This window comes from Danio aesculapii, chromosome 20 (assembly GCF_903798145.1).
Source record: "Danio aesculapii chromosome 20, fDanAes4.1, whole genome shotgun sequence".
In the NCBI taxonomy this organism is placed as follows: domain Eukaryota; kingdom Metazoa; phylum Chordata; class Actinopteri; order Cypriniformes; family Danionidae; genus Danio; species Danio aesculapii.
In genome coordinates this window covers 26,523,600-26,547,575 of record NC_079454.1, presented here as the reverse complement: position 1 = coordinate 26,547,575, position 23,976 = coordinate 26,523,600, and the positions used below count along the sequence as shown (strand labels likewise).

Genomic DNA, 23,976 nt, shown 5'->3' with positions numbered 1-23,976 from the left:
CCAGGTCAGCTTTCTCAGCAATAAATTCATGGAGAACTTTTAAACAAGTGTTATTGTAAGGCAAATAATTAAGCCATGATGGTAAATTGAGTTACATGCTTAAATAAAAAGTGCAGTTTTACTGAGATGGATTGTTGGTGATTGGATGGGTGTTGGCCAGATTGGGTAGCTATACTTGAACAAAGGAAAATTAAGACCTGTTTAAAACGATTTAAGAGCTACCTACAACACAATATTTCAGTAAATTTAAGGCCTAAAATTTAGTTTTTGAGATTTAAGACTTAAAGACCCAGTGGACACCCAGACAAACACAGATGCAGCAGAGACACTTTATGTAATCAGTAATTTATTTAATGCATTGTGTTTTGTTTTCAGTAGAATGTTAATAATTGAAATATTTCCATAAATCTACAATGGTTTAGATGAAGTACAACAATGATGATAATCACCCAATCAGTTATAGTATTTTAGTGTTTAGTGTGTTTCATTTAAAGAAACTAGTGTAAATTGAATAGTTTCTGGAATGTATGTTTTGGAATTGACATTTTTTTCTTAGTGATGCAACTCAAATTTAAAGAGTAATGTTTTACAAATGCATTTTATCATTCAGAGCACTTTTAATAATTTCTGGAATGTATATTTTAAAAAATTTAACTCTTGATACTCCAGTATGAATTCTGACATCTGCAACATGTTAATTCTACATACAACTAACCTGATTTGTATTCTAAAAATATTAGAAATCAATTCAAAAGGTTTGTTCTAGTTCAAAAAAACCTTCTATAGACATACTATGGAACTCATGAGTCTTAAAGGGATAGCTCATCCAAAAATAAAAATGTACTCATCATATATTCTAACCTATAAAGAGACACTTCACCCCAAAAAATTTATGTACTCATATATGACTGTTAATTCACCTTCAAGGGGGTCCAAACCGTTATAAAGAAATGTTTCTTCTGTTGAACACAAAAGAAGATATTTTGAAGAAACCTGAAAACCTGTAAACATTGACATCTGAAATAGAAAAAAACAAACCAATGAAGTCAAAGGTTACATGTTTTTAGCTTTCTTCAAAATATCTTATGTTGTGTTCAACAAAACTAAAAAAGCTCAGACAGCTTTGGAACAAGTCAAGGGAGAATAAATGATGAAAGATTCTTTAAACGGTTCTTTTTTCTTTTCTTTTGGTTCTGGTTTTTCTGTTGAACAACAATAAAAGACATTTAAAGAATTTTGGGAAGCCATTGTATATCTATAGCAGGGATAAAATTACTTTGAAGGACAATGGTTACAGGTTTCCAATATTCTTTAGAGGTCTTCTTTTATGCGTTCAAAAAAAGAAAAGAGATGACAAGAAAACAAGTGGAAGCTGAGTAAATGATGGCAAATGTCATTTTTGGGTGACCTGTCCCTTTCATAAGTTTCGTAGTCTACCTATTTGTTGGGTCATTTATCAGAATTGTACAGTATCATATCTCTATGAATTCTGGCACCAGGTGGCTGCGTTTCGGAACATGCTAAGCCACGGCGAGGGCTCCAATGACCCCCTGAGGTGCAGAGGGGCCCAAGCCCACTGCCAACCCAGCACTGCCCGCTCTGGATGGGGCATCATGGCCAGGTGGCGTCCATCTGCTGAGCAGATTCCTGCAACACCTTGGGCAGAGCCGTTGGGGTTCATGGGATAGATTTCAGTCGGATTGCCCGAGTCATCCACATAACGCAGAGGAGCCAGAGAAGAGCCAATCAGCTTCTGCCGAGCCTCAGGAGAACGAAACTGCATTAGACCTGCAGAACAAACAAGATACACTTTATTGAGGAGCACAAGAAGAAAAGAAGAGCTTCTGACTGACATAGTGTATTAGCAAAGATATATGTGCATTCATGTTATTATGAATAGGAGAAAGATTAGGGTACAGAATAAGTTTCTGCTACATAAGCCAATCACCAATTTGGCTTACTGCATTGGTCACTGCATTACTTCACAAACAGTAATCGGTGTCAAGACACACTAGCTGGACCAACCTAAAAAAATTTTAGACAGAATTTTTTTTGGATTAAAGTATTTTTGGGCAATCCAAGTTACGTATAGACCAGTTCATGTCAGATTTTTTAATTAAATGTGATTGTGGCAAGCATTATATGACATTTCAGAATCTCCCCTTAAACATTTTTCAAATAAATAAAATAAACCCAGACACACACAGTGTAATTTTGAGATAATACAAAACATTTCCAAACATTTTAACATAAAACGACAGCCAATTTGATGCAATAAAACTTTTTTTCTGCCTTTTAAAATGAATAAATGGATTTCAGTTTCAGGATCCCACTTAGTGCATGGTTTCTACAAGTTTCACAAAGTCACATTTTATTATTATTTTTAAGACTATTATGGATAAAATGTCAGACTTGTATAAGGCTTATTTCTAATAACCCAGTTGGTCCAGCAGAATGTTTTTCACTTGCCCCATCAAAAGTGTAATTAGTCATTTCTTAGCAACATATTTTAAATAATGCATCTTAACAAGCAAACCCTAGTCGTATATATACACACATTTCTTTCAACATAACTTTCCCCCAACAAAACACTTAAAAAAAAGTATAATTTTAATAAAATATATAATATAAAACAGAATAGAATAATAAGAATGTATGCACAACAGCCTGTCCAGGTCAGTGTCCTCACCATATATGGTCTTTAAATACATAACTATTGATATATAATAAAGTAGTAAATCAAACAAAAATATTTTTAGATGAATTGTTGATAACTGGATGGACTGCAGCTTTACATGGACATAAATAAATCGAGACCCGTTTAAAATGATTTATGACCTACAAGACAATAATTCCATGAATTAAGGACATTTTAAGACCCTGTGGACACCCTGTAGTAGTAAATACATTTGGTGAGTACAGTGTTACAATGGACAGATTTTTAACCTTCTCCGTGTGCGACCCAGACACCCAGAGCAGAGCCTTCCATTCCCTTGAGCATGATGGCTGGAGAGGGCAGGATACCCACACTCACAAACCTCGATTCAAACCGACCAGACTTGTTATGGGTCAGAGTAACATCAGAACCTGCAATGGAAATTAATATGAAATAATATCAAAAATTTATAACAATACAAAAACATGAATAATAATGTAAATTAATCCATACATAAATAAATATTTTATATTGCATCTTAATTTTTATATTTTATAATTTTTATTTTCATATTATGAAAAATAAAATAATAATAATAATAATAATAAGATAATAAAAACATATATTATATATATAATCAAATCTAATAATAACATTTAATATACTTAAAAATGAATAAACTAGTACAGAGAGAGAAATCTGAAAAAAGAAAGTGGGTCAGTTTATGAGGTTGTGATTGTCATTGACCTAAAATAGTGTTAAAACTAAAAGTTTAATCTCTCACCTCCATCCTCTCTTTCACCGACCCAGCCGAGTAAAGCCAGCAGCTGACATCCGTTGCACACTCCTAAACTCAGTGTATCCTCACGCTTGCGGAAACGCTCAAACTCCTCACGAGCCCTATTGTTAAAGGTCACTGTGGCAGCCCATCCTGATTATATAAAAAAAAAAAAAAACACACACACACACACACACATGCACACACGCACACACCATCTAAACATCTAATCATCAACTGAAGAAAAATGTTAAAGCAACACTTGATTTCAGTATGCAGTGATAAATGAGCTGCGACACAAATATTAGATCATCAAATCTAAACAATGCTTATCATTAAACAGCAGCACTAACATACAGTTTAGCAGTGATATGTAGAAAGTGCTGCAACATGCAATAGTGTGATTTTCACCTTTAGCCGAACCCAACACATCTGCATAGCTGAAACCACCCACAAACACCACGGCTCGGAATGGGTCAAGGGTCGTGGAGCCTGAGCACAGGTCCTGCATTGTGACGTCCCACACCTGCAGAGAGTAGGATATCAAGTCAAACTAAAAACTTTTAGCAGATAAAATGAAATATTTAATAATACTAGCAAATCTCTGATAAAATAATCAATATATTTATACTGTCATTTTTAAATGAATGCATTCTTTCTGAATTATTTACAAGAACAATTCAATTTAATTCAATTCACCTTTATTTGTATAGCGCTTATACAATGTAGATTGTGTCAAAGCAGCTTCACATAAAAGGTCATAGTAAATAGGAACAGTGTAGTTCAGTTTGTAGTGTTCAAGTTCAGTTCAGTTTAGCTCAGTTCAGTGTGGTTTGAACAATCCATTTGATGTGAAATAGACTAATTTTACACCTCCCCCAGATTTAAATAGTTGAGTTTTACCATTCTTGAATCCATTCAGCTAATCTCTGGGTTTGGCAGGATCACTTTTAGCTTAGCTTAGCATAAGTAATTGAATAAACAGCAGGCACAATGATATTATGCAGCTATGTCACCTAGCTTGGAGACTATTTTCAGTCTCTGTGTAATATCATTGAGCCTGAAAAGGTTCCTTGATAATTAAGCCAGGATGAGAGTATAGTTCTTAGCCATATCGGCCTAGAAAATAGCAACTTTTAATTATCTGTCCGCCTTAGTACACAATGTAACTACAGAAGTGTAACAGAAAAATTATCAACAATCTTTTTTTATAATTTCAGTAAAATGCTAATGGTCTAATCCAATTCAAAGATTTATGCTAAGCTAAGCTAAATGTGTTCCCGCCAAACCCAGAGATTGGCTGAATGGCTTAAATAAACATAACAAACGAAAACTCAGCTTTTTAACTGTAGCAGATTTGTAAATGAGCCTTTTTCTAAAAAAGTGGAATGTTCCTTCAATTATTTTTGCAGAAAAAAAAGGTAATAAATAAAATAAGAACTTCATAGACCCCAAATTTTGGGACAATAGTCTGCGCTGTGTATTATACCTCTTCTTTTGTGAAGGCATGTCTTTACCTCAAATCCGGCCATAAAGAGGGAAGTGGACATCTCTCTGTCTCCATTACTGCCTTCCTCTCTCACAACAGCAACACGAGCTTTCCCTGAAGCTGAAGCACAAGCCAAACATCTTAAAATACAGGTCAATAATGAAAAAAGAAACGTTACATAATTGCGAAACACATCCAGGGTCTCACCGAGCTCTTTAATGATCGGCGTTTGAGAGGGGTCAAAGGTGAGCTTCAGGTATGGCTGTGTGCGAGAAGCAAGTCCTTCTTCTTCCTCTCGGACACACAGTGGATTAGCCTGCAGTCGTTCCAGCTCAAAACTAGTGCTTTCCCAGATGGCCCTTAATGTGGGCAAACGCTCGTTCAGCACTTCCCGTCCACACAGACTCACTCTGACCTAAAACACAGTCAATCACTGATATTCAATACTCTATTAATCTGTGCATATGAAGAGATCAGATGCAAAAAACCTAGAAGCGCCATCTGAAATGTCTTATAAGGCTTTTTTCTGTGTGTAGGTTCACTAACGTCACTTTATAACAGAAGATAGACACAGAAGGCTGAGAAAAATGCTCATTTTAGGAGAAAATGACAGATGGCACCTAGAGGCTTTTACAACTGAACTCTTCATTTGCATTTTAGATAAAAAAAACCAGCACACCTTGGCATCGGGTCCAAAACCAGATGTTGCGCCAATTCTGTGACACAAGAGGCCAGCATCTGTGTATCTCTGACAGACACTGGATGCATTACGCTCACACACCTCCAGAACCAGACCAAGCTCTTCTGAAAACAGAGCCTCCATCACTGAGAGAAAGAAGGGGAGAGACGTGAGGAAGAGTCTATAGCTGTTATGTTTATGTTAGAAACTTCAAATATAATAAAACAATAATAATAATAATAATAATAGTAATGTCACAAAAAGCTTCTACTTAGCGTTGAGAACAAAATTTTACATTTCTGGAAGTGTTGTTATTTTTAAAAACTTGAAATAAGACCAACCAACTGATATAAATGTTTAGCATACTAAAATCACTTAAACTTAGAATCCTAAAAATTAACATTTCAAAAGCAAGCAAAAGAATATTGGAAAGAAATACAGGAGGCTCTATATATTTTTTAAAACATATATTTAAAAAAGATATACCTCTAGAAAGTAAATTGTTATATTTTGGCTGTGTGGATCCAGATACAGTAACAGCAGACAATAAATACCTTATGCGTGCTCTCATGGCTGCCAGCAAAAAAGCAATCACACGCAAATGGCTACAGCAAGGGCGACCAACCCTTAGTAATTGGATAGACGCAACTATTGAGATCTACACAATGGAAAAAAATCAATATTGTCGTCAATTTAAAGAAGGATATATTCATGAGAAAATAGGTTGGATATACTTTAGTTGGAAGACCCGACTTTGTTGCTATAAATGAATAGAAGATGATGTTCTGATAAATAAATATATGCTAATGTATGTATATGTATATGGTTATACTTATTCATATTATAATGTGTGACATCACCATGTGTATAATGAAGATGGTCAGTTGAGATTATTCTGGAAGAAATTATATTATGACAGGTGTTCTTACCCTGGATGTAAATAGTGCTTTCATTTCTATTTATTTTTGATTATTATATGTTATTATATTATATTCTTTTTCTTATATTTTGTTTGTTTTCTTCTCTTTTTTTTGCTGTTTTTCATTTTATAATTTACAAAATTTGAGTACTACTGTGTAGTAAATACACCTGACAATAATGTATGTAATTTTTATACCACTTAATTTCACATACTGTGATACCAATGTACCTTGAAATGCTGTATGATTGTACTCAATTGAATGTTCACAATAAACACAAAAAATAAATAAATAAATAAATAAATAAAAAATAAAAATATCAAAAGCAAGCAAAAAAAAAAAACAAACAAACAAAAATACAAGTTTACATTGAACATTCAAAATATTGGTTTCTAACTAGTTATGTACTTGTAACAATCTAACATAAGTTAAAATTAGCAACAAATATGAATGTGCATAAATAAATGACTAGCTGCGTAGCTTAAACTGAATATTTAAAAAAATAATAATAATAATAACTTGAGGAAAGATAATAGCATTACATTTATTAATCTCACAATTGTGGCTTTAAAAAACAAACAAACAAGTGGCAGTTATGCCGAGTTCAGACTGCACTTTTTTTAAAGTAGTCGTGCCACAGGTGTTTTCACACTGCAGGACTATCTGGGCTAGCGTTTAATCATTGCTTTGTTTACACTGCGAGATGGATTGCAACATGGGGGTTTCACACTGCATGACTTCAGGACCGACAACTTTGTCTCGATCTGCAAACTACGTCTCACAATCAAACACATGCGACAATTGATATGGAAACAATGCAAGGTCACGTAGTATATCTTTTGTTATTAACTACACAATGAGAAGAAGCCTTTAGCGGGGTTAAAAATCTACTTAGTTTGCAAAACCTGGGTTTTGAAGGGAATTAGCAATTTCTCTCAAAATTTTTTCTTTATCGACCCGGTTGTGATATTGCTCAGATGACACGTCAAACAGACACGGGTGCTCCTGCCAAATTTACACGAGTTTTTCCTCAATTTCTTGGGTTCAAATAAACTGAAAATGAGTTCTTTTAACTCCTCCCGCAACCTCCCGCTGGCCTGCAAATACCCACACTAGTGGATGCTGCTCTCTCATTGGCTGTAGGTAATTGCCGATGTTATTTTCAGTCAGAACAAGTTTCACATGGCATGATTTGAATCGCCGACAGGTCCAGATATTTAGCATGCCAAATATCTCTTGGGTATCAGCTATTCTCTCAGATCGCGTCTTTAATAGTTCACACTGTGTGATTGTTGACTTGCCTGTGATTTCAGGCATTTGTCTGTGATTCCTGTCGGTGAGTCAAAATCAGGGCTAAAATCATGCAGTCTTAACTCAGCATTAACTGCATAATTCAGCCTTTCCAGAGGTCAAAATTGTGAGATATGTGATAGTTCCCCCACAGTGTTCTACCTAATACTATATTAGTATATAAATAAAATATCCTCCTCAAATGTTCATAAAGATTTTTGAATGTTTCATTCACATTGCAGTATTTCCATACAGACTGTAATGAAGTTGAGAAAGAAAATGTTTGATGGATTGCATCAACAGATTATCATAAGCTTTATCTGTTTCCAACCATAAATCAAATTATATTACTAACCATCAACGCCTTCTAACGGCAAGTCCACTTCCATCCCATGATTCCCTGCAAAGGCCATCTCCAGCAGACAGGAAATAAGCCCTCCATCACTGACATCATGTCCTGCAGTCAGCAGTCGATCTGAAATATCAAGTTGAAATCAACAGATTGTATAGAGATAAAAACTACTTCTTTGAATGAAGATTGGTGTATTAGTGCCCAAGCAAGCAACATTTCAGCTTATAAGGCACATACTGACCCTGAATCAATGTCTGTGTGGTGTTGAAGCAAGCGGAGAGCTTGTCTGGCTGATCCAGATCTGGACTACAGTCTCCCAGCTGCCCAAAACACTGAGCTAAAGCAGAGCCGCCCAGCCTGTATTTACCTGCACTCACAGGCACATACAAAAGCACACCTGAGAAGAGAAGAGAGAGAGATGAACATAAACATACCGGTAGACTAACAGCAAAAACAATGTCAGAAACTTAAAGTGCTAAGAAGCAGTAAGGATTAGAGGGTCTGACCTTTGCCTTCAGGGTTGTCCAGGTCGGGGGTCACAGTGGCTGTGATATCAGGACACACGGCATACACTGAGATAACAAGAGAGCCTGAAACACAAGCAGACCTGTATGTTGTGTGACATCTTACAAAGAACATATACAAATATACAGCTGAAGGCAAAATTACTAGCCCTCCTGTGAAATTTCCATTCTTTTTCAAATGTTTGCCAACTGCTGTTTCAGCACATTTTATACATTGTTCTAATAACTATTTTGTCTGCTTATGCCATGATGACAGTTCGTCATATTTGACAAATTATTTTGCAAGATATTAATTGTCAAGTTAAAGCGCAATGTAATGGCTTAACTAGCTTATTAGTTTACACAGGCAAATAAGATTAATTAGGCAAGTCATTGGACAACAACGGTTTGTTCTGTAGCAAAAAATAAAAAGGTGTCGGCGCAAATAGCCTAGTTGTAGTGTGTCGACACATAGCACCAACGTGCTCACGGCGACCTGAGTTCGATTCCCGGCTTAAGGTCCTTTGCCAATCCTTCCCCTATCTCTGCTCCCCACACTTTCCTGTCTGTAAAATCTCCACTGTCCTATCCCAATAAAGGTGAAAACCCCTAAAAAAAAAAAAAAAATAAAATGAAATAAAATAAAAAATAAAAAAAGGTAATAAATATTAAGGTGGCTAAAAACATTAACCATAAAATAATATTACAATAAAACAAAACTGCATTTATTTCAGTCAAAATAAAATGAGTAAGAAATATTATTTTTTTTCCAGAATTGTTTTTAAGGAAATACTCTGAAAATTACCTTGCTCATTTAAAAAAGAATTAAAATGTCACAGTTAAAATGTCACTTAAAGGTGAGGTTTGAACACTTGATGGGCACTCTCAACTACGCCACACAGTTACAAATCAATTCTATAGTTGGCACCGTTGTATGTGACACGGTTGTGACGATTTCATTTGATGCAACCTAATTAAACTATTCTATTTAAATATGTTTAGTTCTTGCTGGTATATTTAGTATAGGAGTCAGAAGATATCAAATACATCACATTTCACATATTAGATTTACAAATTTATTATATACAATTTAGTCTACAGTAGTATGGCTTATCAAGATTTTCTGATGTTTTGAAAGATGTCTCTTATGTACAAATATATATTCATTGGATTAAAAGGCAAAAATGCTCCTCAAATTTATTAAAAATAAGGATCCACAAACGTCCATCGCTAATTCCTACATCTACAAGCCTGATACCTGGAGCTTTAACAGTCTCTCCACTGACGCGTGCAGCCATGCTAAGTGAGTCTTTTCCTCCGTCCACTGCCACTCCCAGCTGACCCATAACCTCACACATGGCCTGACATGCATCCCACAGACACGCTCCCTCTCCTGGCAGCTTAGCAGCCCACATCCAGTTACCACTGCATTTTACATCCTGTGAACACATGGATACAGGGTTCTAACACCTTTTTCAAAGTCAAACTCAAGCACCAAGGTGCACTAGGTGCACCAAGTAAGTATATACATTATTTACATACACACATACATTCTATTTATTTTATAGTATTCTAAGGAACAATTTTGATAAAGTTTTTCCTCATTCCGCAACACAGAATTAGTCATTTATTTTCTTGAATGTAATTTATTTGCATTTTACATGTCATCTTTAATCAAAGTTATATTTATTTTAAAATCAAAGATCACAGACTGAGGAAAATACAGATAATACTACATGGACAAGTGCAGACTCTAGAATTTTTTTAATTATGCAAAAGCAAAAAAGATTTATATTATTTTAAAAAAGATTTACATTTTATTATTTATATTATTATAAAGATTTAATAATTATTTTATAATTATTACCTATTTAGTAAAAAACTATAATATTTTTATACATAAATTATTATATAAATTTATATAAAATCTAAGCACGTTTTAATAATTAAAAACAATACATTAAAATTCTAGCATTTTCAAGGTTTTCCAACCACCATACAAACCCAGTGCATAGTCGCACGTGTCTATTACCTACAGCAATCCAGCAATCACCTAACATGTTAGAAAAACATATATATGCAAAAAAAGTTCACCTTGAGAGCAGACACTCTTGCAAAAACCAAGTTAGTTAGAGCTTCTCCCAAAGCCATTCGAGCCCCAGCCGCTGGAGACAGAAGGCCTTTGATGGGCTGCTCTCCTATGGCTGTGGCTGCCCCCTGGAGGCTGAATGGAGACAAAGCAACAACAGCCACATCAGCCAGAGGAGTATGGAGAGGGCCTACACACTGCTGCTGAGCCACCAGACCAGTAACAGATCGATCAACCTGGAATAGAGCAGACTGACTTTAGTTTCATTCCTGTTTGTTGAGTGCAAACATGCTGACACTCAAATATAAATGTGTCTTTTAAAGGAATAGCGCAGCCAAAAGTCAAAATTCTGTCATCATTTATTCGCCCTTGACTTGTTTTAAATTTGAGTTTTTTTGTTGTTGTTGAAAACCCAAGAAGAATGTTGGATAGTATTTTATATGGATGTCAATTGTGGTTTCAACAGTTTCCTGCATTCATCAAAATATCTTCTGCATTGAAGAGAAATAAGAAACTCACAAGTGGTTTGGAACCACATAAGGGTGAGAAAATGGAGAGTAAATGTACATTTTTTTGGCTGAATTATCCCTTTAAATTTATTTTGTAAATACACGTCACATTTTCTAGATTATACACCACATTATACTGTATCAACTGAAACAAGCTGTGATTTAAAATATAAAGCAACTATTTTATGCAATAAACATCAATCAAGGAAAACATTAATAGAATCGCTGAAGAGAAACATCAGATATGTACACCAGATTTTAGAAATTTTACATTAAATTAGCTTGATGTTAATAATAAATGTTGTTTATAATGAATGAAACTATATCATTTATGTTCTCTTTCTGTTTTGAATGACATTATATATAAAATATCTGCTGTAGAGTGAGCAAAACTAATATACATGTTCATAATATTTTCAAGCAAGGACCACCAAAAGCCTGTTTTACAATTATTTGACATCTTATAAATATAACTTACCAAACAAACCTAAACATTTCCCCACCTCAACAATAAAACTCTAAACTAATAATCAGATGTGACTTATTATCCAGAAAACATGCCACATTTAGAAAAAGACAATTCATAAATCCATGACATTTAAATAATTCAAACATTTATATAGAACTATTAAAAATTTAATTTCAATGTCTGGATATATCACAAAGCGTATTAATGTGCAAACTATTCCATTGTCACAAGTTGCAAACAACTGCAATACACAACACTAAAAAAGTTATGTATTATTAAATGTGTTAATGAGGAAGTACTATACCTTATTGGTTAGGTAGCGTTTGCTGGCCACTGCAGGCAGCCGGAGAACTCTTTCCAGAGCTGGAAGAACAGAAAGACCTGCAGGAAGAGTCAGAGGCTGCAGAGAAACAGACCTGTGCTCCAATATGAACTCCTGAAAAAATAAATAATACTGACTGAGCGAAAGAGATTAAAACAACAACCAAACAAGCATAACTTAATGCTATAATGATAGATACCTGCCATAAAACAGGTTTCATTCTACCACAATTACTCATTTATTTGCAAACATTACCCTTGCAGGGATTGGCCACACAAAAATTTTGATTTATTGTTAAATTTATTCACTCTTAGGATGTCATCTGAGATGTAGGTGACTTTATTTTTCTTAAGTAAGAAGAAAGTGGCTACTGGCACTTCAAGAGTCAAGAAATATACAAGTAAGCAAAACTAAATTATAAACTGTGACTCCTGATGATACCCTGAACATACTAACAGCCTAGACAAACGGTTTGGGTTTACAAAAGTCCAAAACTGCAAGAAATCCAGTTACATAATGATGTTTTGCCTAAACACAATATTATGTTTTGCCTGTATATGCATTTTGTGACTCTCAAGGTCCCAGAAGGCATTAACTTGCATTGTTCATGACCATTCACCATGGTTTCAGCTTAAAATTTTCTTCAATGTTCGAGAAAATTAACAGCAAATTATTATTCAAACTCTTCCTTTTGGACGTTTTGAGCAAATGTAGACCATGTCAATGTGATTATCAAAATAAATGATTTTTGCACCTTTTGTGGCATCTTTCCTAGGACCCAATCCAGCTCCAGATCCACAGGGTTTCGTCCACCATCAAGCCCATCGTTCTGTTTTTGCAAGTCATCAACCAGCACGATCTATACAGCAATATATAAGTTACAAAGTGTTCTGAAGCATTCCCCCTAAAACACAACAAAAAGGCACATACAGCGTAACTCACCTTGCCATCTCCAGTTATCCTGCCCACAAAGTCGACAGGGCACTTTTCCCTCTGACAGACCCTCTCTAGGAAGCTTCGGTCAGAGGGGCGGAGCAACAGAGCATTGCTCTCCTGATACTCCGCCCCCCACAGCTCCAAAACACTGAGTGTGGGGTCTCCTCTCTGAGCATTAGGGCAAAATATGTATGTGAAACACTTTGATATAGAAAAAAAAACATGATTCTGATCTTCAGATAAACCTAGATCTCACCTTAAACTTGCCAGTGTAGATAACGGCACCAGCAGGTTCACTTAGTTCCTTTAATACGTTACCTATATAAATAATAGTGTCTTTTAAAAAAATAGTTCACCCCAAAATGAAAATGTTGTTATTGTGATGAGTTTATTACTTCTGTTGAACACAAAGGAAGATATTTTAAAAGAACCTGTGACCATTGACTTCCATTGTAGGAAAAACAAATGCTACAGATGTCAAGGGTTGCAGGCTTTCAGCTTTCTTCAAAATATCTTCCTTTGTGTTTAACAGACGAAAGAAACTCAGACAAGTGAGGGAAAGGAAATGATGACAGAATGTACATTTTTATTCAAGCTTTCGGATTGTTTAAAGCACATTTTGTAATTCAGTTGTCAAATTTAGCATGTGAAAGGAAACAGGTCTACCATTGCCACCAGCACCCTGGTCATGAATGCTGCAGATTGGGTTTCCTTCCACACGCTCCAGGCAGGCCCTGAGAGCCCGGTTCATCTTTTGCTCCATTTCAGCATCTCCTCTTTGAACAGCTCCAAGATCTCTGGCACTGGAGTTATCACCTTGAACCTGCAATAATGCAAACACATTTTTGGTAACTGCACAGGATATGAGCAATACACAGGCACACAATGCGTACATTTATTTCAGTAAAATATGTTGGTGTACCTGTACAGAAGAAGCAGCACCTCCACCAACGCCAATCCTGTACACAGGACCGCCAATTTTCACCACCTCCATACCTGCCGTGAAAAACAATTAGGGCTAGTATATTAAACAAATATATATGCATCAAGAAATACTTTTATTTAGCAAGTGTACAATGAACTGTTTAGAAGTCACAGTTAAGACTTTCTGTTTCCACAAAACTGACATGGCAATGTTTTGTTTTTCTGAGATTTATTGTGATACCAAATATAATACCAGAATTTTCACCAGACAACATGATTAGTACAGTATATTTAGAAAGAATTAATTATTCTGAAGGGAGAGGATACTTTTGGGGAGCTCTGTGGATAGAAGTAAAAGAAATAGAAAATCTGGAAAAAAATGATCTCTAAAGTATTTTAGAGCAGAGTGAAAAAATAAACGGCTAGTTCCTTTTTAAGTTGTAAAACTAAATGCAAATCTTTTTTTTTTCAAAAATGTTTAATTTTTATTTAATGTGCGATGTTTAATATGTTATATGCAGTTTATTTGTAGTCATTTATATGTTGTATTTTTTATATCAACTAGCAATTTCCATATGAAATCGTTTCAATGTAAATTCTACACAGGGTATATGCCGAAGGATGCTAATAGGACTTTGAATTTGCCAGTAACCTGGGTTAAGTGCTTCCGGTCAACTGTATGCCAATGCAAAAATCTTTAAAAATCAGCGATCTCCACTGGCTGAGTGAAATCTGATATAAAGTGGGTCTCAGATTGTACAAGAAGCACTGCATTAAATTACATTTCCCACACCATGTCTTTATAATATGAGCATTTACTTTACCCTATTATATTCAATGGAGCTTCTGCGCTAGCCTGCCGATTCTGACGGGCGTGTGCGAGTAAATGGCTTTTTTACGCTACAACAACTAAATGAATGCCAAAGTCTATATAACTGAATGTATTTTAATTACATTACAACATCGATGCTGTAAAAGGAACCGTATAAAATGTAAAACAATTCACAATAACAGGTCACACTGGAAGTTTATCAGTATGGGAAAAACACTAGCTCGGCATGTACCCTATTATTAAATCTTCTTAAGTTTCAATAGTCACATATTTTGACCAATACAGTGTGGATATGAATTAACAATATCAATTGATTTTGATTATTAAATTGTTAAACAAAAATAAAACTGCAATAACAGTAATGTACAGTAAAATAAAAAGCAATAATTAATTAAATAATTTCATAAAAAGCAAAATTGCAATACTAAATATATGCACCTTAATTTCTTATTTAAATTAATGTTACACTATAAAGACTGTGCAGTAATGGCTGCCTAAAAATTTTGCTTCAAATTCTGTCCAATTTTACCAAAATTTAGATTTTGATAAATTACATTATTAATGCATTTGTTTTGTCACTGCTTTTGTTGTTTGTACTGATGCTTTGGCTACATTATATAGGCATCAATCATAACAACATCACTATAAGTGAAGGAGAAAAGATGTAGACAAGCAGAAAAATCTTTAAAATAAATATTTTCCACATATACCTGGCTCTGCTTGATCTTTCTTCACGTGTGGATCCTCAATAGATCCCAACCCACCACTGAACATTATTGGTTTGATCCACTCCCGGCGTTCACCATTAGCCAACCGCATTCCAAAGGAACGAGCAAAACCTTAATGCGAAATAAAATAACAAATAATTCAGCATTCAAGCTGATAATCATAGATAAACAGATGGCTGTTTGATTTTACCTGCTAAAACTGGCTCCCCAAACTTATTGCCATAGTCCGAGGCTCCGTCACTGGCCTCAATGGCCACCTGGAGAGGAGGAGCAAAGCTTGATGGGTATTCCCAGCCTTCCTCCTCCCACGGGAGGACAAAACCTGAGTAGAGAGAAGGTTCTGGTATGAGGAGTTGGGCTCCCAAAACTAAATTTAGGAAAGTGTGAGTGTAATCTGAGCTTTGGTGGACTACTCATTTATGAGGTTTTATCTTAAAATAGAAAGATGTAGTAATATCTTCAGGAGTGATTTAAGGCTTACCTGGGATGTGCAGGTTACCAAAGCAGTAGCCAGCAGTGCCTGCGATCACATGACCACCCTTTCCAGCACTCTGCACATCTCTGATTCGCCCGCCAGTTCCTGTTGTGGCTCCGCTGAATGGAGCAACACCTGAGCATAGCGAAGAACATTTTATTATTTTAAATTACACATTATGGTTTTGTTTTTAAAACTGTTATTATTCACTAAAATTAAATCGATTACAATATTTTTGTTAGCTGAAATAAATTACAATGAAATAAACTATAAATATTAGATGACCAACTTCAAAAACATAAAAGTTTAAAATAAAATATATATGTACTGGGTAATTAGACCATTTATATAGAGTTAAAAACAAGTTTAAGGTCCTCCTATGTTATTTTAATTTTTTTTCCAAATATTTCCCAAGTGATGTTTAACAGAGAAAGGAAATTTTTACAGTATTTACTATAATATTTTTCTTTTGGAGAAAGTCTTATTTCTTTTATATTGGCTGAAATAAAAATATATTTTTTATTATTTTAAAACTATTTTTGAGGTCAATATTATTAGCTTTTTTTCCAGTTAGCTGCAGAACAAACCACTCTTGTCCAGTGACTTGCCTGATTAACCAAGATTGCCTATTTAACCATATTAATCAATTTAAGCCTTCAAATGGGACTTTAAGCTGAATACTAGTATCTTGCAAAATAACTAGCAAAATGATTATGTACTTTCATTATGGCAAAGACAAAATAAATTAATTATTAGCAATGAGTTGTTAAAACTAATGGGTTTAAAAATGTTTGGTCATTTGAGGGGTAATAATTTTAACTTCAACTGTATGAAGTGGTAAAATTATTACATATATTTAGAAAAGGGATAACACCAATATAGACATTTAGACATAATAAAGAATATTTTTGTATTTAAAACTCAACATTAGAATTAATTTATTTTGGCTTGCAGTATATTGCATGTGTAAAAAAAACTGAACGCATTCAGAATCATACCAGTAGGGAAGTTGTGCGTCTCTGCAGTGAAGATCACGTGTCTGGTAGCATTTCTGCTTTCATATGGACTGGCCTGTGCAGGATTTGTGGGATACATGCACCTCAGCTCCATGCCTTTAATACCACTACAAACACACAAGAACCACATACTAAGAAACCCTGCTCAAAAGCCACTGAAGAGGACTGACATTCACAGTGAAGCATCTAACCTGCTGTTGTCACAGAATTTGATGACATTATTCTGATTGCTGTGCTGCTGAGTGCCCATAATGAGGCTGAAGAGTGTCTCCTTCTGCTCTTCTCCATCAACGACCATTCGCCCCCTGAAAAACCAGTGACGGCTGTGCTCACTGCAGAAAAAACAGAGAATTCATGTTACTGACCATGTTACTTGGTGTTTATTCTCTAAAGAATAACACCAACACACATGTTGGTAATTGGTGGTTTACTCTCCACAGGCATAATGTATTTTATACAGTAAAAATGCTTATTATATGGCCTTATCCTACCCCCACCCCTAAATCCAACCCTTACAGGAAACCTGTGGCAAATGTTAAATATCAAAAGACCTCGTTAACTATGATTTGCACATGTTTTGATTTACAAGGACATCAGACATGTCCTCGTAAACCATCTCAATGTTGTAACCTAGGTCATACCCATGTATTATACAAATGCCTATCCTTGTAAACAACTAAAACCAGTACACACATACATGCGCACACACATACACACCTGTTGGACTGAGCCAGATCAAAGCATTCTACACTTGTGGGATTTCTTTTTACTTTCTGGAAGAGTGCAGTGTAGTAGTCCAGATCCCAGGAGTCAAATGCCAACCCTGCTCAATCCACACAGTAAAACAGAAAAAATTAATATATGGCCAACATTAATATAGCTTAGTAACATATATAGCAAACACTTTCATAAAGACCTTGGGTAAAATTAAAGGTGAAATGTATATTACTGACAGCTAGTGACTGAACTGGGTACTGCACGCGGGGTTGCCAGATTGACACAAAACTGTGTGACGTGTGAATTGAAAATTGGCTTAAAGCGATCTTTATCTTTCTAACACATCTTCAATTATTGATTATACTTTTTTCCATGAAGGTTTTTAGACAGATGGTTGTCTGGATCATTCTTAATCTCACTAAAAAAACACATTTTGACAACACATTTGCATGAGAACCAGAACCATTTCAGTAAACAGGCGCCACAGATTTTTTTTTCTGAAAAAACAATTCTTCTCCTTAAAAACTATCATATTTACAAAAACAGAAATACCTTAACATTTTCATGGACTGTTGTAATAAAGGCTCAGAGTTGGTCAGAAATCAATTTCACATGAATATTTAACCCAGCAGGCCTTAACTAATTTCTGTTTTAGCGTAACCCACGGGTTTACTTTGTCTCTCATTCACCCTCTTCACACAACTCGTGATCTAATCAACTCGGCTCCACTTATCTTGTGACATGAACACAACTCCTAATCATGTTAAGCATCATGTGACCTTAAAATACTGGTCCATTATTTGTAGAAAGAGTTGCAGATCTCATCACTGAGCACAGCCTGCATGTGCATTTCTTATGCAGCTGATTGAATCTCCCAGTATCTTTACTCCTGAACAGGACTTGACATTAACTTATTTGATCATGAGCCAGTGTGGCTAGTAGTTTTCCAACATTACTAGCCACTCGCCATTTTCACTAGCCACAATTTTGTTGTTGGGAAAATATATTTGCTATCCAGAAATTTGACTTTGACATGCTAAAATACTTGATTTAGATTTTGTGTTAGGTCCACATGCCTCCTCATTCATTTCACTTTTTGTGTGTGTTGTGTATGAGCGTGCTCAGTGAGCATGAGCACATGGGTCATGGTTTCATAGTGTTGTATTACAATTAGTTTTTATTTCACATGACTTTTCAGAGCTTAAAGGATTTACCAAATTTATCTAACCACACTAAAATAAATAAATAAATAAATAATTATTTCTTAGCCACAAATTTTAAATAATGTGTCAAAACAAGCAAAATATAGCTGTATAACATACTTTTTATTTAACAAAATATATATAAAAAAAAAAAAACTGTGACATTTAAAAGATAATAATTGTCATGTATTTAAAATATGCACAGTAATCTGTCTGGGCTAAAGGTCCCAGATCACCAGTTAATTACACATAAATGGGAAGTTAATATCCTATATCCTGTTCAAATAATGGTTTAAAGCGAAAGCAATTGGTGCGGCTTACAAAAAGACCAATCTGGAGCTCTTGAAAGCAGCAAGACTCTCTTTGAAAGACACCCAATCACATCAGTTGCGTTTCAAGGCACGGTTGTTTCAAGCAAGGAAACGGGAGCGTGCACGTGTTTTAAACAGTCGTGCGCATCACATCAGCTGTTGGCATGAGTGATTATCCTCTCATTCGGTAATCAACCGGCTTTCTTTTGCTTATACGAACACAATTATATTTGTCAGTCATGCCGCTTCTCGATTCTAAGATTGCATTTGCACGAATATTGGGCCATCTTTATTGTCGAACCCTGCTTTTAAGAAAACTTTCAATTTTAAAAATAATTTTCAACCAGCCAAAGTGACTAGTGTGAGCGGCTGTCTTACCCGCAAGAGCTGAAATCTACCTGCATTTGGCAGGTGTTAATGTAAAGCCCTGCTCCTGAAGTAGTAATACAGTTTGCAAGTAGTTACACTATTGTTATTTTTATATAGTTTTGCTCTTCTAGGACAGAAATATTGAGATTAAACTACTAGTTAACTGTTAGCTTCAATTGATTGGACATTCAGATTGTGCTGAATGTTATCTACTTGTTAAGTCATGATGAATGTAATACTGTTTCGGGATCTAAGCTGCTACTCATTTGGATTTAGAAAACTATCTATGATCACTTTTTTGTCATAACATTAAAGTGAATCGATTACAAAATATTGGTGTAAACTACAGTCTCTGGATTTGCTGCATCATAGACACCAATGTTTTCATTTATATTCAAGAAAATCACTTTCTGGTCATCTGATTCTAGGCAGGAATGTATATACGATATGCCGATCATGATTTTCAAAATTATTAAAAGCTCTCTTCAAGTGTTTATTAGTACCATTTGTTGAGCCTCCCCATTTAGTCTCAGCGTTTGGACACAGAATAAAGTGTTTGGATCAAATAAAGACCAAGCTAATTTACATGCCTCCCATTTAGTAAAACCATGGGACACAAAGCAACTTTGTACACTAATACATGTCAAAAAAGCACATTATTATCCTTATTGAGTTTTCAGCCTAATCGTTATTACCTTTTTGTGAATGCAAAAGCAATTCCAAACACAACTCTTACCAAGTTCATCATTGGCCTTTTCCAAAGCAGCACGACCTTTTCCCAGAATGTCCACCTCAAACACATCCTGCGGCCGAATATCAACTGCGAACGATGTGATTGGCTGAGCGTAAATGCATTCAGTCATACTGTCATACAAGCATGAAATCAGACTCTCCATCTCTCCGTCCTTCATCCCAACTTTACATCCTTCCTGGGGCTAGATGGGGATGAAGAAAATAGAGCTTTTGATTAAAACAAGGTAAAAAAAAAAACCCTGTAATGTAAGTCTATTTAAAGCTGTTCTCCTTACCTTGATGAGATGCCTGCGGGAGAGCTCGACTCTCGTCACCCGACTCAGACCTGCACTTTGGCAGATGGACACTGCATTGGTGGACCAAGCAGTGGAGAAGTTCAACCTAAAGTGGTCAAGATATAATCGTGAAATAAGCTGTGTAAAAATTTTCAGTGACATATCATGATAATATGATGTTACCGGGGTCCAATCTCCACTAGTCTTGCTCCATCTTCTGCTTTTAGAGTGGGCTCCTCTAACAAACTGACAGAATAGGGTGGACTAAACAACCAGCACAAAATGTCTTTTTGTGCTAGACTTAAAGAATCAGGACCTAAGAGAGAAAGAGAGGATAATGATGATGACGACAATGACGAAGAGAGAATGTATCATATAAAGTTTTTTTAAGCAATGGGCATTTCTGTTTCGGATGGAAAATGTATATAAGTTGAGTGTTTAAATTAATCTTGCAATGTAATTTACTTAGGTTTACTTTAGTCCTTTTATTTGGCATTTATGTCAATATATAATGTCCCTAAAAAGTATGATAAAACTTATTTTGCACTTGAAATGCTTTGATAGTTGCTAAAGGAAAAGCAATGCACAAACATGTCAAAAGTGTGTTGTAAAAAAAAATCAATTCTTCACACATGTTCATTTATTTGAAATGCCGGAGAATTAAGTTATCTAAACATATTAATAAGCAAGCAAAATTATTATTAATATGCACTGCTTTTGGTAGATTATTATGGTCATCATGAAGGAGCTGATCATTATTTTGTGCAATCAGTGTTAGTAGATCATCCATAGAGATTCCACTCTCATCAAGAATTTTGTGAGATAGCATTTTAAGTAAATATTGCTAAACTGAACTGGAAAATAACAAATGTTATCTGAGCGGCTTTTTTGTTTCATTTGACAAACTCTACAACTTTGAACCTAGTATTAAAATGAACTAGGGCTGCACGATATTGGAAAAATCTAACATTGAAATATTTTTTTATTTTGCAATATAAATACAATTTCACCAGATGACTTAATATCTCTATTTGGAAAGAATTTATACTGGTAGATCGATTGGAATGATTCTGCAGTGGGAATGCATCTCCATAAAATCTAATAAACTATCTATAAAATGTTTGGGGTCCCCTGACACACTTCGTTGTTGTATGTGCTATTTGCAGTGCGTTTTTGTATTTGCATGTGCTGTGAGTATTTTCATGCACATGTTTAGTCAGAGATTGATAAATTAATGTTTACTATTTGCATCTCCATAAAATCTAATAAACATTTTGGGCTCCCAGACACATTTTTGTTGTTGTCTGTGCTATTTGCAGTGCCTTTCTGTATTTGCATGTGATGCGAGTACGCATAACAATCTATAAATACAATCAAGAAAAAGATGCAATTGAAATAAAATGTTTTATCTTTTCCTGAGTCTAACAGTATTGAAGTACAGTAACTGATAAAACAAAAATAATTCAATAAAAGTAATCGTAGTTAAGGTCACAAATTGTACAATTTCTTATACCTGAATGTTTTTTAAGGTCATTATACAATCACAGGCATTTAAATAATGCATGCAAATGATAAGTTATAATACAAATTTAACATTGTATATCCTGCGATGTGTCTATTGCGAATGGTCACACTGTGATATCGATGCTGAATCTATGTTGTGTAGCCCTAAATTGAACTGTATCGACACAGAACTGACTTACACTCTATAAAAACACTATTACATTATGTAGTGCGGCGTAAAGCAGAATCTGCTTTATAACTACTGAACTTAATTACTAATAAGAATTGAGCTGAATATTTTAGATGTGTGAAGCTGCTTTGAAATGCTCTATATTGCATAAAACACTGCAACTGTCTTAACAGTCACAATGTTTTTTCCATTTTTATATGATATTCACATACCATGCAGCTCTACATTGTAGCAAAGCTCTGTTGTTATAATGACATCTGGATAAAGCTGTGTGATCCTTCTTATGGCCCGAGCCTCTCCAGTCTCCTCTGTCCTGTAGAAGCGCACGACAGGCATGATCTAGAAAAAGACAGAGAAAGAGCATCCATTTAATGTGTTGCAAACATTTTTTTCCACTATGCTGTACTTGTGTAACAGGTATGTGTGTGCACTGACTAGATATGTAATAAAATCACAGTTAACTTTCCAAAGAAAAAACTGCTGCTATTTTGATTTACAAATTTGGTAATTATCAGATCTATAGAGACATACAATTGCTGACTTCTACATGGAATGAGTTCTCAAGATGAACTAAGTCGAGGGTCAAGCAAATAGTTTGGGTTGCATCAAAAGGCAGGCAAAAACAGCCAAGTCAGAGGTCACCAATTTAGTTAAAATGTGAGGACAAATAACTTTTTAATCACTCAAATAGAGGAATAGACACACAAACACTCTTAAGCATTGTAAACAATAATATTAAGTGATAAAAGTGTTCATGTTACTAACTCAACAATGAGGACGAGGTGCAGCGAATTATCACAGCCACTTCAAATAAACACTGTACTAGTAACTTAGCAAACCAAATAAGTTTAAAAGTTTGATGTTTAAAGTTAGTAAGCGAGTATCTTACTTCTCTGTGGCTTGAGAAGTCCGCTGGTAGATTCGTCAGTGTTGGATACTCCACTCTGTGATGGTGTTGTTGACCACCGCAGACTCGGCACACTGATCCACGTGCGTCTGCGGGCTAAACACGAACCTTCCGCCACAAGGATCCCCAAGGATCAGCCCCTCGGCGCATGCGCACATCTCAAGTTTCATCATTCAGCCCTAAAATGTACTTGACTATACCGCTGCTATCATTTCATTCACTGACTTTGTTGTCGTTTTAATATGCACAACGCTATCTTTTAAAAATACTTAAAAATACAAACAAACAAACAATCTGATGTGGTCAGTGCTTGACGGCCCGTGGAGGAAAGTTTTAGAGAGAAAGCATAAGGAGTGCAAAATAAATAAATAAATAAATAAATAAATAAATAAATAAATAAATAAATAAATAAATAAATAAACTTACTAGATTAATATAAACTATTTAAAAATTAAGAATGAGATAAATATCGAACAATTTATTAAGATAAATAAACTCATAGAAAAATATAAAAAACATCGAATCAACAATGTAAATAAATAAAATTCAAATAATTAATCCAAAATATGTAATAATTTTACCAAATTACACTAAAGTAAAGAATAAATATTTTGATACAAGTTAATAAATCTGTTAATATATCAAATATATATGATCGACGAATACAAAAATTATCAACAATTAGTCATATACAGTAAACTGAACTGCCCCCCCCCCCCTCAATCCAGCCATTCACGTGCTTCCTTATTGAATCTAGACAGCCAATCAGAACATTACATGTT

General features: G+C 34.9%; 1 protein-coding gene across 1 annotated transcript; it reads right to left on the bottom strand.

Annotated features, from left to right (window-relative positions):
• Positions 1-355: 355 nt before the first annotated feature.
• Positions 356-23,314, bottom strand: pfas (phosphoribosylformylglycinamidine synthase). The gene is made up of 29 exons (XM_056481541.1): positions 23,177-23,314; positions 22,500-22,626; positions 20,778-20,910; positions 20,595-20,700; positions 20,303-20,501; positions 17,685-17,790; positions 17,159-17,299; positions 16,950-17,074; positions 15,958-16,086; positions 15,667-15,798; positions 15,459-15,587; positions 13,915-13,988; positions 13,659-13,815; positions 13,249-13,310; positions 12,999-13,160; positions 12,811-12,915; positions 12,039-12,170; positions 10,762-10,992; positions 9,926-10,106; positions 8,671-8,754; positions 8,406-8,561; positions 8,168-8,287; positions 5,603-5,748; positions 5,131-5,338; positions 4,952-5,043; positions 3,846-3,960; positions 3,441-3,587; positions 2,947-3,087; positions 356-1,788 (listed from the first exon to the last, which is right to left on the bottom strand). Exons 2-29 carry the CDS (start codon positions 22,621-22,623, stop codon positions 1,481-1,483), a joined length of 3,945 nt encoding a protein of 1,314 aa, XP_056337516.1. The 5' UTR covers positions 22,624-22,626; positions 23,177-23,314; the 3' UTR covers positions 356-1,480.
• Between the last annotated feature and the right edge of the window lie 662 nt (positions 23,315-23,976).

Excerpts from the sequence above, each read along its gene's own strand:
- pfas (XM_056481541.1), bottom strand. The coding sequence starts at position 22,623 with ATGCCTGTCGTGCGCTTCTACAGGACAGAGGAGACTGGAGAGGCTCGG. Across the intron at positions 17,300-17,684 it reads GATCTGGCTCAGTCCAACAG|TGAGCACAGCCGTCACTGGT; the intron begins GTGTGTATGTGT and ends TTTTTTCTGCAG. Across the intron at positions 5,044-5,130 it reads GCCGATCATTAAAGAGCTCG|CTTCAGGGAAAGCTCGTGTT; the intron begins GTGAGACCCTGG and ends CTTGTGCTTCAG.